At 39.2% G+C, this 23110-nt stretch overlaps 2 protein-coding genes across 6 annotated transcripts in view; one reads left to right on the forward strand and one right to left on the reverse strand.

Moving 5' to 3' along the window:
* unc5a.S (unc-5 netrin receptor A S homeolog) overlaps positions 1-7027 on the forward strand; it is a 245473-nt gene extending 238446 nt beyond the window's left edge. For both annotated transcript variants that reach the window (XM_041588683.1, XM_018254612.2), the window contains 2 exons: positions 759-937; positions 5701-7027. In XM_041588683.1, coding sequence (XP_041444617.1) covers positions 759-937; positions 5701-5866 — 345 coding nt within the window. In that variant the 3' untranslated portion in view covers positions 5867-7027. The remainder of the gene's footprint in view (positions 1-758; positions 938-5700) is intronic.
* A 3017-nt stretch (positions 7028-10044) lies between these two features.
* The window catches only part of hk2.S (hexokinase 2 S homeolog), a 37886-nt gene continuing 24820 nt past the window's right edge, over positions 10045-23110 (reverse strand). For 3 of the 4 annotated variants that reach the window (XM_018256101.2, XM_018256103.2, XM_018256104.1), the window contains 9 exons: positions 22714-23018; positions 22112-22260; positions 21628-21747; positions 21454-21549; positions 20751-20850; positions 17495-17678; positions 14140-14295; positions 11815-12048; positions 10045-10464 (listed from right to left, as the gene is read on the reverse strand). In XM_018256101.2, the coding sequence (XP_018111590.1) occupies positions 10314-10464; positions 11815-12048; positions 14140-14295; positions 17495-17678; positions 20751-20850; positions 21454-21549; positions 21628-21747; positions 22112-22260; positions 22714-23018 (1495 nt within the window). In that variant the 3' untranslated portion in view covers positions 10045-10313. Of the gene's footprint in view, positions 10465-11814; positions 12049-14139; positions 14296-17494; positions 17679-19425; positions 19490-20750; positions 20851-21453; positions 21550-21627; positions 21748-22111; positions 22261-22713; positions 23019-23110 lie in introns of those variants that run through there. The other variant, XM_041588685.1, reaches the window with a different exon arrangement.

Below are 23110 nucleotides of genomic sequence, written 5' to 3' on the forward strand. Positions count from 1 at the left end.
CCTAAGAATAGTCGCCGGCGTCCAAGAATAGTCTCCAAGAATATTTGCTGGCGTCCAAGAATAGTCGCTGGCATCCAAAAATGAGACGCCAGCACCTCCAATGGGAGCAGAAACCCTAAATTTTTTGATTGAAACTTACCAGAAGCTGCTGCATTCCTCACCCTAAGCTTATACTCGAGTCAATATGCTTTCCCAGTTTTTGGAGGTAAAATTAGGTACCTCGGTTTGTACTCGGGACGGCTTATACTCGAGTATATACGGTATTCTTCTGAAATTTTCCTTTAACCTGACAACCCTTTCATCCATCACATTTGGAATTCTACACACTAAAGCAGTGCCTATTTCAAATACCAGTATCTCTCGTGTACTATTTACAAAGACAAATACAAAGCTGGAGCCAGGTTTGTGGGACACAGGGACCTAAGATTGCTGCTTGCTGTAGGGCTGGTGTGAAGACATGTTTTCCTAGGGTTGATTTCTTTAAAGACAAGGCAGCTTAATGTCTTAAAAATGGATGAGGTGCTTTGTAAGACCCAGACGGCAGTACTAGAAGTGCTTACTAGTTACTATGTGGTCTATCTATAATTCGTACATTTACCAAAGGTGTTTTATAGACAAAAGACCTCTGTACAAATGGGGGCTGGGGATAAACAATAGGACCAGCCCGTAAACGATTATTACCTGCTTGACACATCTTATCTGTTCTCCCGGGTTTTATTCTCAAAGACAATTGTTAAATAATCGGTTGATTGTTGCAGGAACATCGGCCGCCTGAAATCATCTTGGAAGAAGCAGAGAAGGAAGCAACAGCTTTGGTGGGACCCAGCGCTTTCAAGATCCCATTTCTGATGCGGCAAAAGATAATAACAAGCTTAGATGAACCATCCTCTCATGGCGCAGACTGGAGAATATTAGCCCAGAAACTAAACCTGGACAGGTAGTAAAATTGCAAATGGAGTTTTAGTTTTTTACTGTTCGATGGAAATGATAGATTCAGCTATATTCCACATACTCTGCTTGTACATGCTTGGTTGTCCAAAACTGCTAGATTAATATTGCCAAATACACACACACTGATTTCCATTCTTTTGTTGCTTAAGATGTAGATTTGATCCATGAGGTTGAGTTGGCTTCCTTACAATTTCCTATAACTACAACTCCAGACCCCAGTGTAGACCTTCCGAAAGAGGTCTTTGACATTTCAGAATTCAAGCATGCACTTCACCAAATCTTTCCTCAATATAGCAGCAGCTTTTTGCTTGACAATCTACATCCTCTTAATGGGCATTGACAAGAGCCAAAAAGGAAGGTTAAATATGCGGTGGTGCCAAGTTACTTACCAGTTTTAACCTAATTTTTTTGTCTATACCCAACTGGTGACTATCAGCTCAATGTTCCCCTAGTGATAACCAAGTGCCCCTAGAGCAACATTCATTGTTAGATATGTCAGTACAGTAGATAATATCCAACATATAATCGTTCAAAATGCTGTGTATATATTCCTGAGATCTCCATAAATCACAAAAATTTAGCACAATTGCCACAGTCTGTGCCATCTGATTTTCCACATTATATGTCAGTACAGTAGGTCTTAATATGACCAATGTCTGGATCCTGCAGGATAACGGAGAACTGGTGCCCACCCAAACATGTTTCATAGCGGTTTCTTTTACCTTTTCCCACAACACGACAACTTGCAACAATATCTAGTTCCACTGTATAGATATATTTCTCATTAGTCGTTACATTCTTAAAATAACTACCAGTTTCATGACCTTCTTCATGATAAATTTCCCAGTGCCATGTCTCATTATTCTATACAATGTTTTCCTAATAGCTATATATTTTCTCAGATTCCCTACCTCATCCCATCCGTCAGCCAACAACCCCCCTTCAGACCCTAATAAACTAAATAACTGCAGATACCCTACTTGTTGTTTTCCTATAATTCCCCATCCATCAAAGCCAAAGCACAGTACAATGTAAACAATCTATTCACCACTATTGCTACAAATGGTAAGAATGGATTTCTCGCCCCTGAATGATCCTGTTTATATTCTGTTTGCTGGATCTTCATAGTGCAGAGTAAATATAAAAAAGTATAAATATAAGTTAACGTATTAATTATGGTGTATCCATAACTGTATCTCTGGTCAGAAAGTGACCTTTCGCTGTCATGTAATACATATTACTGCAACACAATACAATAGTCTAATTACTAACATGTAAATATATATAGTAAATAGTTTTGCTTCTATATTCTTGAATTCAAATATTTTTAGACATATTTAGTCAAGAGTACAATTAATGCAGACGTGTCCTACATTTACTGCATTAGCAGTATAAACTGCAGCAGTAAATGAGCATGTAGACACATTTGTCTGCCACTGCTAATTGCTATACTGCTAATTGCTATACTTATCCCAGGACAATGTAGACATAATACTGCAAGAGGCTGAGGCATCTATAGAAAAGGGAAAGGGCTATGAGCTGAGTAGGGAGGGACACGAACGAATAAGAGTCTGTATAATACAAACACATAGTCCTAAAGTCACTGGAGCACACAAATCAATTCCCAAATCAGTTCAGACAGCAAATGTTGAGAATAAATTTATTCCCACCCCATGGCTAAAGTTCCATTATTTATAGAAGATATATTAATTGCTAGCAGACACCAAAAGCCGGGCACAACTTTTTGGATATGTGGGTTTAACCTTTTTTTAAAGAGTGTGTGGGGGGTTCTGCTGATTGATGGAATGAATTGGGGGAATGTTCAAAATAAGCGTGTGTGACCGGAGAGAAGGATCAAAAACACCTGAAATTAATCTATAGGCTAGAATATGTAACTAGTACTGTGCTGTTAAAATGTGGCTAAAAATCTCAAATTAACAATCCTTAAGGGACCTTTTTGTTTTGCTTAAAGGGATACTGTCATCGGAAAACATGTTTTTTTTCCAAAACACATCAGTTAATAGTACTGCTCCAGCAAAATTCAGCACTTTCTCAAAAGAGCAAACAGATTTTTTTTATATTTAATTTTGAAATCTGACATGGGTCTAGACATATTGTCAGTTTCCTAACTGCCCCAGTCATGTGACTTGTGCTCTGATAAACTTCAGTCACTCTTTACTGCTGTACTGCAAGTTGGAGTGATATCACCCCTCCCTTTCCCCCCAGTAGCCTAACAACAGAACAATGGAAAGGTAACCAGTTAGCAGCTCCCTAACACAAGATAACAGCTGCCTGGTAGATCTAAGAACAACACTCAATAGTAAAAGACAAGTCCCAGCGAAACTGATTCAGTTACATTAAGTATGAAAAATAACAGCCTGCCAGAAAGCAGTTCCATCCTTAAGTGCAGGCACAAGTCACATGACTGGGGCAGCTGGCAAAATGACAATATGTCTAGCCCCGTGTCAGATTTCAAAATTGAATATAAAAAAATCTGTTTGCTCTTTTGAGAAATGGATTTCAGTGCAGAATTCTGCTGGAGCAGCACTTTTAACTGATGTGTTTTGAAAAAAACATGTTTTCCCATGACAGTATCCCTTTAAGAATGCTATGCGTGTATCTAGGTAGTTTTGAAATCTTTATAAAATCTTAAAGGGGTAGTTCACCCTTACAATATCTTTTAGTATGTTATAGATCCCCAACCTTTAGAACCCATGAGCAACATTCAGAAGTAACAGGAGTTGGGGAGCAACACTAGCATGAAAACTGTTCCTGCTGTGCCAAATAAGGGCTGTGATTGGCCATTTAGTAGCCCCTATGTAGATTGCCTACCTACATTGAGGCTCTGTTTGGCAGTGCACCTGGTTTTTATGCAACCAAAACTTGCCTCCAAGCCTGGAATTAAAAAATAAGCTCCTGCTTTGAGGCCACTGGAAGCAACATCCAAGGGATTGTAGAGCAACATGTTGCTCGTGAGCTACTGGTTGGGGACCACCGTTATAGAGTATTCCATATTTAATAACTATTCAATTGGTCACTTTTAAAAGATGATTTGCCTCTTCCACCTCTTTCTAGTTTGCAGTTTCCCATGCACTTTAAAGATAAAGGCAAGGAAGACGTGACAGCTTTTTAGCCTGAAAAAGCTTAGTATAGTATCTTTGGACCAAAAAAATGCAAATTCACTTTCGCTAGTTACCCAGTACAAATCAATGTGAGCCAATGAGATATACCAGCTAAAAAGTGCTGTGTGACACCTGGGACTATCAACTTTTAGTATGATGTAGACTACAGTATTATAACAGTTTGCAGTTGGTCTTTATTTACTCTTCCTGGTTTTGCAATATTGTTTTTCTGTTGTACAACCTTACAGTTTGGAATGTATGCAGTTATATGGCTGCTAGGGACCCACTTTCCCTTCCCTAAAAAACAGACCGTACTTTAAATGTCCGACTAAAAGGTTAGGTTATGAAAAATGGTAATAAAAATGAATTTTGCGAATGAATCTGCTGAAATTTAAACACTGCAAAGTGAATATAAAGTGATCTACCCCTAAAAAAGAAAGCATGAACAAAATTGTCTGTCAAATTAAATACTTATAATAATACATGTGAAATAATAGTTTTCACACGTTAGACTGTTTCTCATAAGAACAAGAAACATGTCCCCAAACTGAGGTTACAGCTGAAATGAACCATAACACGGTAAAAACTGTTGTGCAAAGCCTTTTGTGAACATCTCCATGCAAAGGCTCAGAGAGAACAACATTAGCAATGTCCAATATTCTAAAATACACTGTTGCCATGGCAGTCTGTATGAACCCTTAAATTGAACTTTTAAGACCTCTTGAAAAAGATGAGCAAATACACAATGGGAATTCTCTATGAAAAACAGAACACTTGTCCTCCTGACGCAACGTGTCTATTCTGTATCAGCAACAATTTGCCTGCTGGTTGTGCATCGATGGTGCTGCTGTGTAGATATGTTTTTTTTTCCTCTAAAGGGTAAGAACATTGTGGTAAAAATGCAGGGAAGCAGGTAGTTTTCTTTGCCTCTTTTTGCTGAGGGGAGCATACCCTCTAAGATACCAATATGGTGCCCCAAGCTCAAATGTGTCCAACAGTTTTTATTTTGTAACTTTTAATTGTAACGTTGCCAAATACGTTTACCGTATATACTCGAGTATAAGCTGACCCGAGTATAAGCCGAGGTACCTAATTTTACCTACGAAAACTGGGAAAACTTATTGACTCGAGTATAAGCCTAGACACAACTACAGCCCTGTCTCCCAGCCAAAGCGGCTCCCCCAGCGATCAACCGGACTTCTTTGCAAAGTTGATGGTAACAGAGAATTGCCAAACGGATTACTGTGTGAATTGTCCCGCTACCATGTGCAGAGGGTGCTGTGTAATATTGCAGTCTCTCCCCAAGCGAACTGTAGGGATAGGAATGATTAAAAGTGACTGCAATCTCAGCTACTGCCCACTGACTCGAGTATAAGCCGAGGTAGACTTTTTCAGCACATTTTGGATGCTGAAAAACTAGGCTTATACTTGAGTATATACGGTATCTTGAATTGAGTACTACATTAGTAAGCACCCATTAATTAAATTACAGTGACGTTTGTGCTGCCTGAATTTTTTTTAATTCCTAGCAAAAATCTGTAATGCACTCAATTATTTATGTGTGACAGGGAAGTAAGTATTCTTGACTTCATCTTTGAAATACTTAATTGTGGTGTATTCATTGCAGCCATTTAGGATTCTTCATCTCCAAGTCAAGTCCAACTGCTATCCTGCTGAACTTTTGGGAGGCCCAGAACTTTCCCAAAGGAAACCTGACACAACTTGCAGCTATTATAGCGGAGATTGGAAAGCAAGACTCTCTCTTTTACATGATGTCAGAAGCTGAATGCTGAAGGTGTATTTATCACCCACTCTTTCCCAGCAAGTCTCATGTCCAGCCTCTTTCTTGGCCAGGGACCACATTTGCCACTGAAAGGCTTAGGCGTGTGCACTCTATACCTTAGGATGTCCCCACCTCAGCAAGAGAAAGGGGCACCGGACATCTAGAACGATGTTCTCATATCTCGTTTGTTAATGTATGAATCCCAGAACAAATGAAAGGGTTAATGAGACATTAAGCTCCTTTATGCAGAGCCAGATCTTCGGGGAGCAAGACGCCCGTTTTGTATGCAACCAAATAAAGTGAAATCAGTAATGACACTCAACCTTAAGCAAGGCAAGGGAGCGTGTTTATAATGTTGCACCTGCAAATCAAAGCCTTTGTCTATACATGATCTATGTGACATTAGAGCCTTTTTAAAGAGATGAAACCAAGCCTCCAGCAATTGTACATTGCATCCTTTTTGTGCAGGCAGTGCCCAACTTATACTGCACTCTGTTTGTGCTCCAGGAATAAATCAATACACATTGCTGGTTTTCAGCATCCAAAAAAAAAAAAAGAAAGAAAAATGCCCTCAAATATACTTGTCGTTCCAAATCAAATGTCGTTTGCTGCCTTGTCAAGTGAAGGTGAGACAGTGACACCCAGTGTTTGTGCTGTTCATTTGTAACCAACACCCATAAACCAAGTACGTGGAGAAAGATGCATTGTAGTTTAACTGTAACCCATCAGAACACATCACTAATCTAATAGCCATAAGGATATGGAAGGGCAAGTGAGCTGTCACTTTTTACTTTATCATATATCAAGGGATATATATAGATATAATATATAGATATAAAAAAAGTTTTAAACGTCACATTTTTATTGGCCCTTTTACTCCCTAAAGCCAGCTGCATATGCAAATAAGGACCACTCCCTGCTCTAGGAGTGAGCGAATGAGCGAGCGTGATTGTGAAGGTGTGCGCACAAGTGTTTTCTTAATTGAAGACCAAGACCAATTATTTGAAATATTAAAATTGTGGTGTAATAACCAGTGTTTTTTTCTACATTCTGTATTAAAGTGCATTCAAGTATTTACACTTGGCCTTATGTATATATTCTGTTCATTCCGCTGAAGGTGTATAGTACTTTTAGGTGACTTGAATGTAAATAAATTATATATATTGCTAAACTGTGTGCATATGTTTATTAAGGGGCATGGTAGCACACACTAAAAACAGCATCATTGCATAAAAGAAGAATTCCACTATCCTTGAGTGTCTGCACACACTTTGGAATGAACCAGTATTATTCAATTCATAGCCAAATGTTTGCTTCAAAAGCAATAGTTTTTGTTTAGATGGAAATTAGAATTTTTGTGAATCCTTTTAAATGTGGAATTAATTGTGAGTTTACCGAACCTATGGTCTATCTGTCCTTATTAAAAGGTTAAATAACAGATAATCGAATTATTTACTTTTTGCAGTGTAAGGTGGGACATTTTTTGTGGCCCTGTATTCAGTTGTGTAGCTCACAAGAATACAGGTATACAAATCATTCATTTCCAGGTGGGTGGCCCTCCACCTACCTGCTTTGTTTGCTTAGCATGTGTAAGCTTCAAATGGTCTCACTACAGAGATTAAGGGCTCTTACTGACGAGCGGTTGAAGCTGCACTCCCCTGCGTTCCATTTTACTGCATTCAGCCGCAGGGGAGCACAGGAATAAACGCATTTAGCTATTTTCAATGGGGCTGTACTCACACAGGCACGTGTAGCCAAACGCAGGTTCAGACGCAACATGCTGCCTGTGTGAGTACAGCCCCATTGAAAAAAGCTAAATGCGTCTATTCCTGCGCTCCCCTGCAGCTGAACGCAGAAAAAAAGAACCCAGGTGAGCGCAGCTTCAACCGCTAGTCAGTAAGAGCCCTTACTGGCCCCTGCATTGTTTAAACTTCAAATTCAGACTAATCCCCTGTATTGTTCACACCTGTGATCTCCCTGCATTGTTCAAACTTGTGACTCCTCTATTGTTCACATCCCTAAAGCCCTGTACTGTGCTCACCTGAGACCCAGAATGAAACTGCCCACATTGTTCACACAAAATGCTAATGGGGCACCAGCACTGTTTCACTGTATGTAGTACATCTTAGAGTGGTCCTGATAGGTTTCCCTGTCTCTTGCTCTGTTCTGCCTTCCCTATGCTGCCCGCGTGTGCCCTACTCTGCCCGCGTGTGCCCTACTCTGCCCGCGTGTGCCCTACTCTGCCTGCATTTAGTCTGGCTGGGCATGTTTACTAACATTGGAGACAAATATCTGGAGAGATCTCGGGAGATGTTGCCGATAGCAATCAGTCAGATCTTTGCTTTTGTTTTCTAACATAGGTGGCTGTTAAATATCTGGAGAGATTTCTGGAGATATTGCCCATGACAACCAATCAGCAATAAGATTTTAACAGCCACCTATAAGTTAGAAAACAAAAGCTAAGATCTGACTGGTTGCTATCGGCAACATCTCCAGAAATCTCTCCAGATATTTATCTCCAATGTTAGTAAACTAGGGGGGGTTACTTACTAAACTCAATTCAAACAGACATTTCAAGAATTTTTCTAAATTTATTAAAGCCACAAGGATGGAAAAGCCAGAATCTGAAAATCCGGCATCTCAGACCTGTCAAGGTTGCATATAAGTCAATGGGAGAAGTCCCAATGATTTTTTGATGTGTGCTGGGTTTCGTACAATACCCCAAAAATCTGAGTTTTCGGATGAAAAATCAGAAAACAAAATTTCCCCCCCGCAAAGCAAAATTTTCAAGAAAAAGGTAATAAATAATCGTAAAAAACCCGAGCAGATTTGATCGGAGTTTGTAGCAGAAAATATTGAGATAAATTTGGCTTGTGGCAGATATAGAAAAATGACAGTATCCATGGACCAAAGAAGTAATTCTCTAAAATGATTTTCCAGAGAGTCCTAATGTGTCAGAGCCCCAACCAAAATATTAGTTGGAGAGAAATGTATTTTGATCCTGTCATTGTGGTCTTGAGTGGCTGAGCCAGCAACATCACGGTGGGTCATACATTTTTTTTTTATGTATTAGGTCCCCTGTATAAACTTACTACTGCCACAATAATTTTTTATGGCATCCCTGTACCTGGCCTTAAAATGCTGAACTGACCCCTGTACCTGGCCTTAAATACCAAGTAGGATTAGTGGCTGTCATGTTTCACATCTAGAATTAAACTAAACTGACCAGCAGCATGCATAGTGGAAGCCTGATCTAGCTTTCAGTGCACATGTTTTGGGTCAAGTCTGATATGGGATGTGATATGTTGGCAACCCCATTGTGTATTTAGGTCAGAGGTTCCATGGAGCTTTACCCAGTGACTAATGAGGCTAGGAAGGGTCTAAGTGCAGGAGAACTAGAGAGGGTGCGAGTTTATCTGCCCTTTAACGCAACACTTTCTTGTTCCTGATTGATGGAGACATTACAGACAATAATCCATGTATGGTTGCTTTACATTTGTGTAGGTTGAATAAGACAACTGCAACTGGTTAAAGACAATTTGCACCTTACCCAACAGAGGGAAAAAAAAAAAACTGTTTTCTATGAATTCCCTTGTTTTACAGCTCTCCATTTTCAAACTTAAACTGCTATCGGGTTGCTAGGTTACCAGGCATGTTTGAATGTCACAATAAAAAGTATGAATAGGAACAAACTTAAATAGAAACAGAAGAGAATGAAAATAAAAATCTATCCTCACAATCAGCCCCCTCTTCTGACTGCTGCTGCCATTTATTCTAGCAAAGAGTTGGTTTGTTTCACTTTGCTGAGCAGCAAAAGAGAAGGGGAATTCAAAAAGAGCAAAATAAATGAAGTCCAAAAGCAGAGTTGCTGAAAAAACTTCTATCTGCAACATACAAAAAGGGAACTTTAAAGGGAAACTTCCCTCTAAATGTCCTTTTTTCTTAACCAGAAAACATAGGTGTACACTAATATTTTAAAATATCCCTTATCGTTCCGCCAAACCAAGCCATCTTGCTGTGCTTCATGTAGTTTTGACATTGGTCACATTGGGCCAATCACAGATACAGGATAGCTGGAGCGGACGCCACTCAGGCAATTAGAATTACTTTTGTTAATCCTCACCATTGTGTCCTTGTACAAACTCAAACGCAATGCACCTAGTAGATCATAAGTAAGAATAGCACAAGTTCATGAAAAAGATTTATTCTTCAAAACTTGTATTTCTTGAAATAAATATAGAATCTTGTTAGCATTACATACACAATACATTTTAACCAGACCACCCTTAAATCTGGTTCTGGTCGATAACTCAGTGCTGCCGGCATTCACAGACAGTCTGTACTCTTACATCTCCTGTAGGACTAAGGCCAAGAGAGTCTCTTTTCAGTGTAACACTCAAAGGAGAACCAGTGCTTCTTTCAGACTTGGGTTTACCGGCTATAATTCCAAGCTTGTCCTAAGCTGCACGTGCCTCTGCGCCAGCGATCCGACAAGCCACAGCTGTAATCAGTGCAGCCCCTTTCCCCGAACCGTCATCTGACTGAAGAAATGTGACGTCACACCGTGGGGCCAATATCTTCACAGTCTCTTGAACCACTCCGGCAAAGCTGCAGTAGCAATAAAATACACAGCAATTATAATATCTAATAGGGTTATGGTTGTTAGAGTACCAATTAGAAGGAATATCCGGTCCCTTCAAGGGAATTTTATGGCTCTCAGCCAACCCAAAGGGACTTTGTAGGAGATCATTTTAATATTTCCTAGCCTCTAAATGTGACCCCACCACGTGTAAGGGATTGGACAACTCTAATCTACATATACATTAAAGCTTCCATACCTTCAACAACAGAAAAGATATGCATTTTTCATACAAACTATTACACAAAAATCAGCAGCAAAGGCATCTACTCCAGTTTGCAGAAGGACAATGCAATGTTGATATACTTGAGTAAACCTAATATCTACTTAATATTATTTGCTTGCTGTACAGTGCAGCTGCTAGGATTCAGGAAGCTGGCAAGTCTACAAGAAGTTTTAATCAATACTAAGTACATGTTTGAAAGACATCTTAAGCAAACACATTATCAAATGCCAAGCATGTGGCCAGAACTGTTAGATAATACAGAGACTACACTTTAACCCGACGTCCCCAGCCACACATTTCTCTATAAGAATCGTCCCACTGTAGTGCAGGACTATGCAGCCGAGGCATCCTTAATATGTCAAAGATAGTCAATGTATTAAGCCAGTAGTGGCCAAACTGTGAGACCCTTGCCTAGGGGAGCCCAGTCTGAAGGCCAGTTGGGAATATATATCAGTAAAATGTCTTTTTCTGTCCTATGTATACCTGGTAGGTAATAATTTGAGGTCAATTAGGGCAATATTTTGACTGAAAATGTTTTGATGGCCTGCATATTCTTGAAACTAGGGCTCAATGGCGGAAACAGCAATGTTTTCATATGGGCTAATGTACGTCTCTGTTGGAGCTCAAAAGGGAACCTGAAGCAAACAAATCCAAAGAGCACTCTATTAAGTTATATATATTAAAATGTGAGGGAAAAAGATCAGGCACATTATCGTCAGTCAGGGGATATAGGCTGAAAAGATTTAATATTTATTACCATCACCTGTGGTTTTATCAAGCTCTTTCCACCCACAACAACGTTACTTGCATTGTTAATTCAGTCATGACCGCTCAGCAAGAGAGCAAGGTTAAAACATTTCCCTTTCCTCCCACTAGGTTTTATTATAAAAGCAATAGCTAAACACATATCTGCAACGATTGAGCCTTTTATTAGGCTTTTATAATCCAAATGGTGGGAAGAGCATTCTGCAGCTTGCTCACTATATTTTGAAGCTCACGCCGACACTACATCAATTTTACCCGCTAATGAAATCCAAAGACATAGAATAAATGCTCTTTATATTTATGCCAGAGAGTCAATTTTTGTACTCACTGGGGGTGCAGTTTGTATAATGTTCCATCCACTCCCACAGTAACTTTCAGCTGGTCCAGCCCTCTGTTCTCTCTCATCTTTTCCACCACAGCGACAACACCAGCAGCACAGAGCTGAGCCGCTCTCCTCGATACAGTAGTGCACACCTCTTTCACAAGCATTGTGTCATCACAAGTGCTGCGGAGGCCGAGGTCTGTCAGGATAGACCTAACCTGTACTAGTCCCAGTGTGTCACTGGAAAGGAAAACAAGAAGAATTTCTTACAACTCCAAGCAGAAGGCCCCATATATACACAAGAGAGTATTCATTATTAATCAGCCACATGCAGCAATGTATATTTTCATTAACAACCATGCATACTTCTTAAGCTCTTAGGGGACTCTGCAGGGAACTATGAGGATTAAGGTAGAAAGTTTTTTTTTACTCTAATAAAACCGAATGTACTCATAACTCAAAAGGAAGGTTATTTATGAAAAAACTTGAACGCCTAATATTCGATCAAATAAATCTAAAATTGTAATCAAATTCGAATCAACATTTCCTCCGAAAAAAACCCCTCAAAAGACAGGAAGGCAATTAACATATTAAAATGGTTCAACCAACCTCTGCCATTGACTTGTAAATTTACTCGGCAGGTTTAAGGTGGCGAATATTCAAATTAGAACGGTTTGAATTTTCATTCGAGTTGGTGCTTATAGTTTTGACAAAAAAAATAATTTGAAAATTCAAATTTACTATTCTAACCGTTATAAATTTTCCACTATGCAGGGATGCTGTCACACTTTCTACATCTCAGAACACTTTAAGCACAGGGGGTATCAAATATATAACAAGCAGGGCTGGATTCAGGTAGCGGGCGCCCCTTGGCCGCGCGTTCCTAGCGCAGTTGGCATCCTAGCGTCCACCGCCCGTGCGAGCACACACGCCGGAGCAGTGGGGAACTGTGTGTCCCCAGTGCTTCTCAGCAAGCTGCCCCAAATAATTTGCCACCCTAGACCCGGGTCTCGCCACAAATCCGGGCCTGATAACAAGCACCCTGCTGGGGATGTAAAAAACAGTATGCCATTTTCATGGGGCTACAAGTGCTCTTGTAATATATTTATTATAGGAGGCTACTATACTATACTATACTTTCCGACATCAGTGCGGATGCAGCTGAAATAATTTGTAGCACCCAAAAGAAAAAACACAATAGGCATTTAAACTTTTTCAGTTTTTCATTTAATTTGTGCATTTTAATGTGCACAACAAATGTGGCCTAATTTATAAAAAGCTCAAGATTTCTAAAAAAATAAGCAAGATACCATTTGTTTCCATTTACGAGCCATGAATAGGTGTTATGGAAAGTTCTGCTGAACTAGGGAATCTAGAATCAATGGGCAACACCAAAACAACTATATCCAAAACTAAATTATGATCTGTTTGATATAAATCCTTAAAATAGGAAGCATCTTCCTGCATCAAAACAAAGCAAAAAGAAAAGGAAACAAAAGGGCAAAGGAAAAAAGGATATTTACACATATGGGCTCATTTGCAAACCAGAACACAGCATGCAAAGAAAGGTGCAATCGTCTTTTTCTTTGTGTGTATGCTGTGTTTATGAGTGCACAAATTTGCTGAATGCATTAGTCAGGACTGGATTAGTAAACGGCAGACAGAGGGGGCAGGTAGATGTTTTGCTCTTGAACTTGTGTTCAGGGGCTCTTAAAGGAACAGTAACACCAAAAATTCAAGTTTTTAATTGTTTAGGCAATAGATAAAATATGGCTGAACACAGCAAATCGGAGAGAAAGCACAATGCAATAAAAACAAGGACTACTTTAAAGAAGACATTTTACAGGTACAGTCATATCAAATGAATAATGAATCATTCCTTAAAGGAGCAGGAAAACTTTGTGCACTTGGCGATCTTCTTCCGTCTTCCTTCACGTGGCTGTGCATGCGCAGTAGAAGAAAAGCCGAACTTTAACGAAAAAGTGGGCTATTTTGTTCAACTGCGCATTTGTTTGCCCTGAGAAATTTGAAGAAAGAAGAAGACAGAAAAGGATCGGTCCGTGGTGCTCACTGGTATAACCTTGGGCCGGTGCAGTTTTCTGCAGTTTCAGGTCAATACAATCACTTGGGGGTGCCTAACATTTGGCACCTCCAAATGCACAAAGCCTTGCCTTCTCCTTTAAGTCTATGTTAAATAAAAATATATGCTTTATATAAATGAGAGGTACAGACCAAATAATATGTATGAAATGCCATTAGTTAGCACCACCACCTTGTCTAATATTAAACCCCCCCCCTTCATAAACAGGAAATTAAATTATTAAAACTTGCCTCTCAATAAGGGAGAGAAATCTGGTAGGGAATATATCTCTGGTCAGTAAACGCTCTGAGATTTTGCCTCCAAACAGGATGCCCCGCTTTGTGAGGACTATGAGAATCTGGCGCACGATTTCTCCCAGATACATCCCGCTGATCATCTTCTCATACCTGGAAAATGGTGAAGTGAAATATGAAAGCACTCAGATATTTTGTAAATGGGAATGCAGTATTTCCAAAATCCTCTTGTTCTTTAATAGACCGCACTACATCACCAGTGACCTTATGTGTCTATCCTGGACTAATGTAATAAAGGTTTTGGAGTTTACTACTTGTCTATTATCCCAAAGCGACCAGTCAGTAAGTAGTATTTACAGGTCATCTTTTTGAAAAACATCTGATTGGTTGCTATGGATTACTAGATGTGGACACACAGACTTTTTATTGAATTACCCATGTGTCTGGCTTCAGTCAGTTTATAAAAGGAATGAAAGAAATTTTATACATGTACAACTCTGCTGCCCTTTAAAGCAGTTCAATCTCATTGAGATCAGATCTATTTAGTGAAAGCAATTGACGTGTCATGGTTATCCAAAATATGATTAGTACTATGGGTTCCTGCCAAAGGCAACACTTAAAATAATGGATTGCCCCACACATCTGAGGATCCCTTTCCTAACTGTTGAACTAAGACTCCAGATTAGGGATGCACCAAATCGGTTCAGGATTCGGCGACTCCTTCTGCCCGGCCGGACCAAATTTGCATGTGCAAAGTAGGGGCGGGCAGGGAAATCATGTGACGTTATCACAAAAGATAGTAAAAAGGTTTTCCCCTTCCCACCCCTAATTTGCATATGCAAATTTGGATTCTGTATTTGGCCCAATCTTTCGCGAAAAAAGTGGATTCGGTGCATCCCTACTCCAGATGTCCAAGGCACTGAAATCTGCAAATGTTGAGAAAAGCTAAACATTGTCTGCATATAAACCTGCACCATCACAGTAATACCTGACTCAAACATGGGTATTGGTAGTCTTGAATGCCATTAGTCAATACATGCATTGTCTTAGACACTGGGGTCCTTCTAGCAGTTACAAACAGGATCTTCAGGTGTGTGGGACAGTCTAGCTCACTACCTTCTAGAGAATTCACAATCTTGTGACGTCACTTTCAAATTAACCAGAGAAACGTCAGATGACCCTTCACTGCTCACTAACTTCCACAACATCTCACTTAAACAACACTACCCTAGAAAGGGAGTCCCGTTTTCTTCAAAGCCAAATGACCAGTTGAATTTTAACCCAACAACTTTTATCCAAAGAATTTCCCTTGGAGTTGAAAATCATTCTTCAATTTTACTTTTTTTTTTTTTAATCTAATCAACGGAGGTGTGTGGATGGATTACAAATAATGGTCACTATAACATTTCAGGCAGAAAGGTTAAAAGCAAGAAGTAATGTGTGCCAACTGTAGGATTAGATTGGTGTGTCACAAGGTATGATTAAACACAGGATAAGGCACAACTGATTAAAAAGGAGAACTGGCATGAATTTAAGGCCATTGTTAGATTTCGAAGGGCAAATATTCTGTGTTCGGGACCTAGTTTTTTTTTTAATTAGACCTTCTTTAGTGGTTTCAAACACACAGATTCTGTGGGTGGCTCAAGGTGACCCATACCCAAACTTTATATGATCTGTGACGAGGCCCTCAAACGTTAATATCCATAAACCACATTTAAACAAAGCAATAAAGCTAGACCAGTGTAGATAAAAGGTCCCCAGAATTGCTTAATAAGCGCAGTAATATTGCAATAGCCTGTGTGTGCCTCCAAGCCATGCCAAGAATGTAAGAACAAGCATAGAAAGCAAGATCAAAAGCGGTGACACTAGTTACAGATCATTGGTCTATGGGCACTGGATAGTCAGACCCAAAGTTGTAGTGAGCAGCGACCCCTTACTTCCATTTCACATCTGATCTCATTAGTGCACACAAATCACCCAAGTCACATAGGTATTATGGCTGTTACTAGAATCAGGCTCATCAGAGCTATTTCATGCATTTTATCAGAATTAGATAACTAGCTAACAAGAACGACACTAAGAACACCTACCTCTGCATAATTAGCATTTGTACACGTATCTACATTTCTGTTGTCCTTGCACAGGCCTTGTCCGTAAACATTAAAAAAAAAAAATTCACATGCACAAATGCAAAAAGGAATGTCATGGCCATACCATCTGTGCCCTCTTACAGAAAAAAATAAATGGAAGATAAATCTTACATCAAAACATTTTTCCCCTTTGCTACTTAATGGGCTGGAGCAACTGCATTATCAGATTCAACACTTGAACTACTGTACAATATTCATATATTCACACAGTAAAAGAATTTCTTCCATTATCCTTTTCATATCATATTACTCTTCATCTAAAAACTAAGAAATGACTCACAGTTCAAATTCATTATATTCATAAACGGGATTATGCCAAGGATGAGAACACAATTGAATTGTGGTATTTTTGTAATTTAGCAGGTAAAGATTAGCCTGTATTACAAACATACTGGTCTGGGAGGTGACAACCTATGAAAAATATGATCAGAGGTTACAAAAAAAAAAAAAAAAAGTCAGGTTGATCCATAGGGGTGACATCTTAACATTGCACCTGTATGGTGGTGCAATGTATGACCATGAACTTCTAACCGAACACTTGTTTTTGAAAATTTGTCAGATATTAGAGATATTCTCGATTCATACACTACAGTATTGAGTACATGGGTATATGGAACCAAAAGTCTACATACACAGGGGGTCATTTATCAACAATGGGCAGCAGCCCATGGCAACCAATCAAATTGCTGCTTTCATTGTCCTACTAGCAGCTGCCTTTTAAAAAGCTAATTCCTGATCGGTTGTTATAAGTAATTGCCCATGGGCAAATTTGCCCAGAGTTGATAAATGAGCCCCACAATCTTATTCTCTCTCTCTTTAATTTGGGCAAATCTGCCTAATGGGACATACAACTGTCTGTAAAATATGAAATATTACACAAAAATATATTTAAGTTTTAAAGAAATGATAAAACAACAAATAAAAAAATAAAAAACAAATATAAAAAGTATTGTAGAAGTGATATGATAACAATGCCTAATAAAAAGCATAACCAAAAACTTAAATGGATGACAGTTTTAGAGCTATGGTATAAGATGAGACTATTCGTCTAAAGGACAAGGAGCTGCAATTAAAATTCTGTTTACCATATGCTGTCTATTTATCAATAATGGCTTCCATAAAAGAGACGCCGATACAGCCTACATAGGAATTCTGTGGATGGGTATTTGGGCAACACCCCTGATTATTTGTACATTACCAACCTTTGCTTTCCAGGATTGATAGAAAACGTATCAACATCATGATCAAAGGAAGTGGTGATATCTTCCAAACAGTTGTTGTCGCCAAAGGCTCCCCACTCCATATTCACACACATCTGTCCTTCAACACCATCCAAAAGCTCCACATTCTTTAACTCCTCCATATAGCAAGCGTTGGTCCCTGTGCCTGAATTATTAATAGATAGAAAGCACCTGGTAAAGCAATAGAATACTCCCTAAAAACAGGACACCTTGTATTACAACTCTCAAGGATAAAGTTCGGGTTCTCTCTGCCCAAGGGATGTCACATATTCACATAGCCCAACTGATGACACCGATATGCGAAGTGTGTTGGATCAGCAAAGTGACACAAGCACAAAGAGTGAATGGAGGGTTCACAACAAAGGACATGACAAACTGTATATGGTAAATGTAAAATGGCAGCTGCAGTGAATGCAATATATTCTGATTGCAGAAGACCAAAATTCAGGGTGGTTCATAAAAGTTGTCACATAAGATTGTGGCTGTTCAGGTAATTGTATAGTTTGCAACGACGGTTAATTTCCAGAAAAAATGATGATGGCACAATTCTCCCATTATCCCGGTGAAAAATGTTCAGTTGAGAGAAATGCTTATGTTCTATTAGGACAGGAGTGCCCACACTTTACTAATGCAGGGTCTACTTTTAGGGGCATATTTATCAAGAGTCGAATTTCGAATTGAAAAAACTTCGAAATTTGAATTCAAAAAGACCAACCGAAATTAAGTCAAAGGTTTTTTTTGGTCGAATAGGTCTGTTTTTGATCGAATAGGTCCATATTTCATTTGGCCGAATACGAATTGAAGGAATAGTGCATTTGATCGAATTAGATTCAAAGTTTTTCCCCAAAAAAAAAAAAACCTTGATTTTTTAAAGTTCACCAATTGACTCCAAATAGGTTCTGGGAGGTCCCCCATAGGCTAAAACAGCAATTCAGAGATTCAATATGAACAGCACCACAATATCTTGTTATAATAAAAATGCCTTTATTGCACACTTATAGGGCATTACCACGTTTCAGGCCTCACTTGGCCCCTTGAAAAAGGGCCAAGTGAGGCCTGAAATGTTGCAAAGTGCCAAGTGAGGCGGTAATGCCCTATAAGTGTGCAATAAAGGCATTTTTATTATAACAAGATATTGTGGTGCTGTTTATATCAAATCTCTGCTGCATTTGCTGGTGGGAAGTGGCCACTGGAGAACCTGCACCCAGACAAAGTAAGAAGATTTAACAAAGTTGTGCTGACTATTTTGCTTAAAACAGCAATTCGGCAGGTTTTAGATGGTGAATAGTCGACGTTTTAAAGAGACAGTACATAATAAATCTCGATATTCTAAAATTTTTTTCAAATACCAATCGAATTTGGACTATTCCCTAGTCGAAGTACACAAAAAATAGCTCGAAATTCAAATTTTTTTCATTTGAAAATTCACCTCGATCTTTGATAAATCTGCCTCTTAGTGATGTTGTCCCATTATCTACATCCATAAAAGCATTAACAGTCTGTTCCATGGAAAATATCACTTAAATATTGATATGAGAAAATGTACATTGTTATATTTATACAGCTATTTCTCATTTAACCTTAACATAATAAATATCTGAACGAAAAGCATGAAACAGGAGGGTGATGTAGTCAAGCTGTTTGTTGACAAGTATCTTGAGATCTACTGATCACCAGCTAAAGGTCTACTGGTAGATCCCAATCTACCTTTTGGGCACCCCTGTATTAGGAGATTTAAGGGAATGGTATCTCCTAAAATTACAGAACAGTAACACCAAAAAAAAAGTCTATTAAAGTGATGAAAATATAATGTACTGTTGCGCTGGTAAAACTAGTGGGTTTGTGTAACAATCTTGTTATCGGGAACCTTGCTTGGCGGCGGGTACACTCACAATGCACAGGGTATCCCAGAGGATTCCGGTATTCACCGACGTCCTTTTGGGGCCGGGCTTTTTGCTGCGGAAAACACAAGGAAAAGTGCGTGACAATAACAAGTCCGTAAACAAGGTACCGGCAAGGATAAAGAGGATACGTGGTCAAGAATCATGCTAAGAGTTCAAGGCAGGCAGCAATAATCAGAGTCAAAAGTCAGGCGGGAGTCAAAAACCAGATTCAGATCACAACAAACGCTTCGGCAGGAACAGTAAAACTGGAACCAGCTTGGGCACTTTCAAAATGAAGGACTGGCCCTTTAAGGGAAGTTTGGAGCCAAAGATTCGTATCCAGTACAGAAAATTACGTCATGACCCTCAGTGTCAAAACGTGGGCGTCACAACGCTGGGTGTGCACTGCTAAGAAAGGACGCCAGCATCAAACAGCCCTGGTGCGCAAAGCAGGAAGTGCGTGCCTGCACATAAGACACAAAGATGCGCGTCGGGAGGTAAGAGACCAGGAGGATCTCCTGGAGCGTCTCACAGTTTGCTACAGAAACGCTACAATAGTTTATATAAACAAGTTGCTGTGTAGCCATGGGGGCAGCCATTCAAGCACAGGATACACAGCAGATAACTGATAAGTTCTGTAGTATACAATGAGTTTCTTCAGAACGTATCCGTTATCTCCTGTGTATCCTGTGCTTGAATGGCTGCCCCCATGGCTACACAGCAGCTTGTTCATATAAACTATTGTAGAGTTTCTGTAGCAAACACACCAGTTTTACCAGTGCAACAGTACATTATATTTTCATCACTTTAATAGAATGTTTTTGGTGTTGCTGTTCTTAAATTTTAGGATGTTCTTAAATGTTTATATAAACTATAGTTGTGTTTCTGAACCAAGCACGCCAGTTTTACCAGTGCAGGGCAACAAGTCATTATATTGTCATTCCTTTTAAACACTTTCATTTTTTGGTGTTACTGATTATTTAAGTCTGAAGAAAAACCATATTCATGCAACATTTGTACCCAAAGCAGGGACAAAAGCACCCCAACCTATGCAAGATCTCCCACAAATTCCCGATGCTGCCTAAATGTAGTTTCTGATATTCTGCTATTTCAAATTGTCCATGTCCTAGTGACCTAGCACATACTTATGATGATTTGGCCATGCTCTTAGCTGGGTTCTTGAAAGTGAATTATTATAGGAACTACTCTATGGCAAGGTAAGATGAAGTTAAAGTTCCAACATAAGTTTCCACAGTTCTACTGTACAATTACAGTAAATTATGAGTCTATACATCAACCCAAGCCATGTATTTAAAAGTTGTCAGGCATCTCACCCACAATCAGGCCAATCTCACAAGCTGGGTCATTGTATCCACAAGACATCATTGTCCCCACTGTATCATTCACCAGGGCAACCACAATTAGATCATTATTCTGCAAAACAAATTCGGTCAGATGGTATTAAGCCTGCTGCTTCTTAACGGTTTAATTTTACCAAAATCATGTACAGAATTTCTTGAAGAGTACCTATAGAAGAGTGACTTGTATTATTGTTGCTTCATTAATCTGAAGTCACCCAATGATTTGTATTATTTACATTATGTGGGTTCTTTCAGCTCTCAGGGTTGCTGAAAATGGCAACTTATTTGTACAACAGCTATACATACTATTCTAACTATTAGGGATGCACCGAATCCACTATTTTGGATTCGGCCAAACCCCCGAATCCTTGGCGAAGGATTCGGCTGAATACCGAACCGAATCCGAACCCTAATTTGCATATGTAAATTAGGGGTGGGAGGGGAAAACATTTTTACTTCCTTGTTTTGTGACAAATAGTCAAGCGATTTCCCAGCCGCCCCTAATTTGCATATGTAAATTAGGGTTCGGATTCGGTTCGGCTGAATCCGAATCCTGCTGAGAAAGGCCGAATACCAAACCGAATCCTGGATTCGGTGCATCCCTACTAACTATGAACAGGAGAAATTTGGCCTTTTTGGCCCGCTAAAAGATTTGGCTTCTTGTTGACAAATGCACCTTTTTCCTTATTGCAGCCTCTCGAAGAAGAGTAACAACATCTTTTCCTACACATCCTGATGCACGGAATCCCTTTGTCCAAGTAATCAAGATACCCTAGTTTGGAAAGAAAGTAGAAATTAAGTACTACAGCTATGTCTACTTCTTTACAAAATACAATTTAAAAACACTTACCTGGTCAAGATTGGTTTGTTTACAAGGAAAGGAAAAGGTGAAACCCAGAGGTAGCCTTCTCCCGCGGAGATTATTTTCACTTTGAAATTCCGAGATGCAGTCTAGAATATGGTCAAAAAGCTGAAGCGAGAAAGTGGGGAAAAAAATGATCAGATCTTCTGCATATATACTTATGTACAAGTTCCACTATAATATGCTTATTGTATGAATAAAAGCTGTTTAGAGAGTCATCTGCAGTTTAACAAGTGTCCAGACAAATAGTATTGCTGTGACATTGGTGTTTACTACAAAGGGTTAATTCAGTCATACTATAGTAAAAGTGTGTGTCCCCAATTTACCACATTACAGACTACAGTTATTATATAGGACATCGAATAATAAAACTTGTAATAATATGTTGACAGCATGATAATAATAAACTGTGTCCAATCAAGAACAAGATTTAACAAGAACAAGCAAACGTAGATACAGAATAAACACATGCCTGTACTCCTGTTCCCTGTATTACTTCTTGCGGCAAAGAGTAGGTCTTGCTCACAATTTGCACCCCTACATCTTCTCTACGACCGATATGGACATACAGCACCCGGAAATTGGTTCCCCCGAGATCTAACGCTATGAAGTCTCCTCGTTCTGCAGAATAAGCAAACTATTGTTAATAAATGTCATGTATATAAGGCTGATTTTTGTCTTAGACTCTTAGAGGCCCATTTATCAAAGGTCGAATTTCGAATTCATGTGAATTTTTTTGAATTCGAATACACTCACAATTCGACGTCGAGGTTATTTAAGAAAAAATTGATGTCTAATATTCAACCGGAAAATCTTATTCGATTCGTACAAATCAAGTTTTTCTCGTGAAAAAAAAAAAACTTGAATGTCAGGAAGGCTATTAACATCTCTAAATGGCTCAACCGACCTCTGCCATTGACTTGTACTAGGCAGGTTTTAGGTGGCGAATATTTCCATGGTCGAGGTGTGATGAATCTCACATCGAATAGGGGGATTAAAATTCGAATGTGTGACTTTTGAAACTCGAATTTGAATTTAATATTCGACCCTTGATAAATCTGCCCCTTAATATACCTGTTCCATCAGGTGTGGATCTCACGTATGTTGGGAGCATCTTCACGGTAGCACTGGCATGGGTCTCCTTACACAGGCCGATATCCATCTCAGCACGCATGCGGTTTTGCACCTCCTCTAGCTTGGCCTGGGACAACTGAAATGGGGCTAAAATTTCATCTATTTGATGACGTTGAGCAGCAAGTCTCCTTGCAACTGCAGTTACTATGGCAGTGCCCTTTCCGCTTCCATCTTCGGATATCAAAAATTTTATTTGACATTCCGGTGACAAGTGCTGCAGTGCAGAATGGAGACGTTCACTAAACCTGGATAGTAAAGGTTGAATAAATTATTGACAGGCATTCACTTGCTGAAACAATGGATATTAAATTTATGCCTTAAAGGAGAAGGAAAGTTG

Source organism: Xenopus laevis, chromosome 3S, assembly GCF_017654675.1.
Source record: "Xenopus laevis strain J_2021 chromosome 3S, Xenopus_laevis_v10.1, whole genome shotgun sequence".
Classification (NCBI taxonomy): Eukaryota; Metazoa; Chordata; class Amphibia; order Anura; family Pipidae; genus Xenopus; species Xenopus laevis.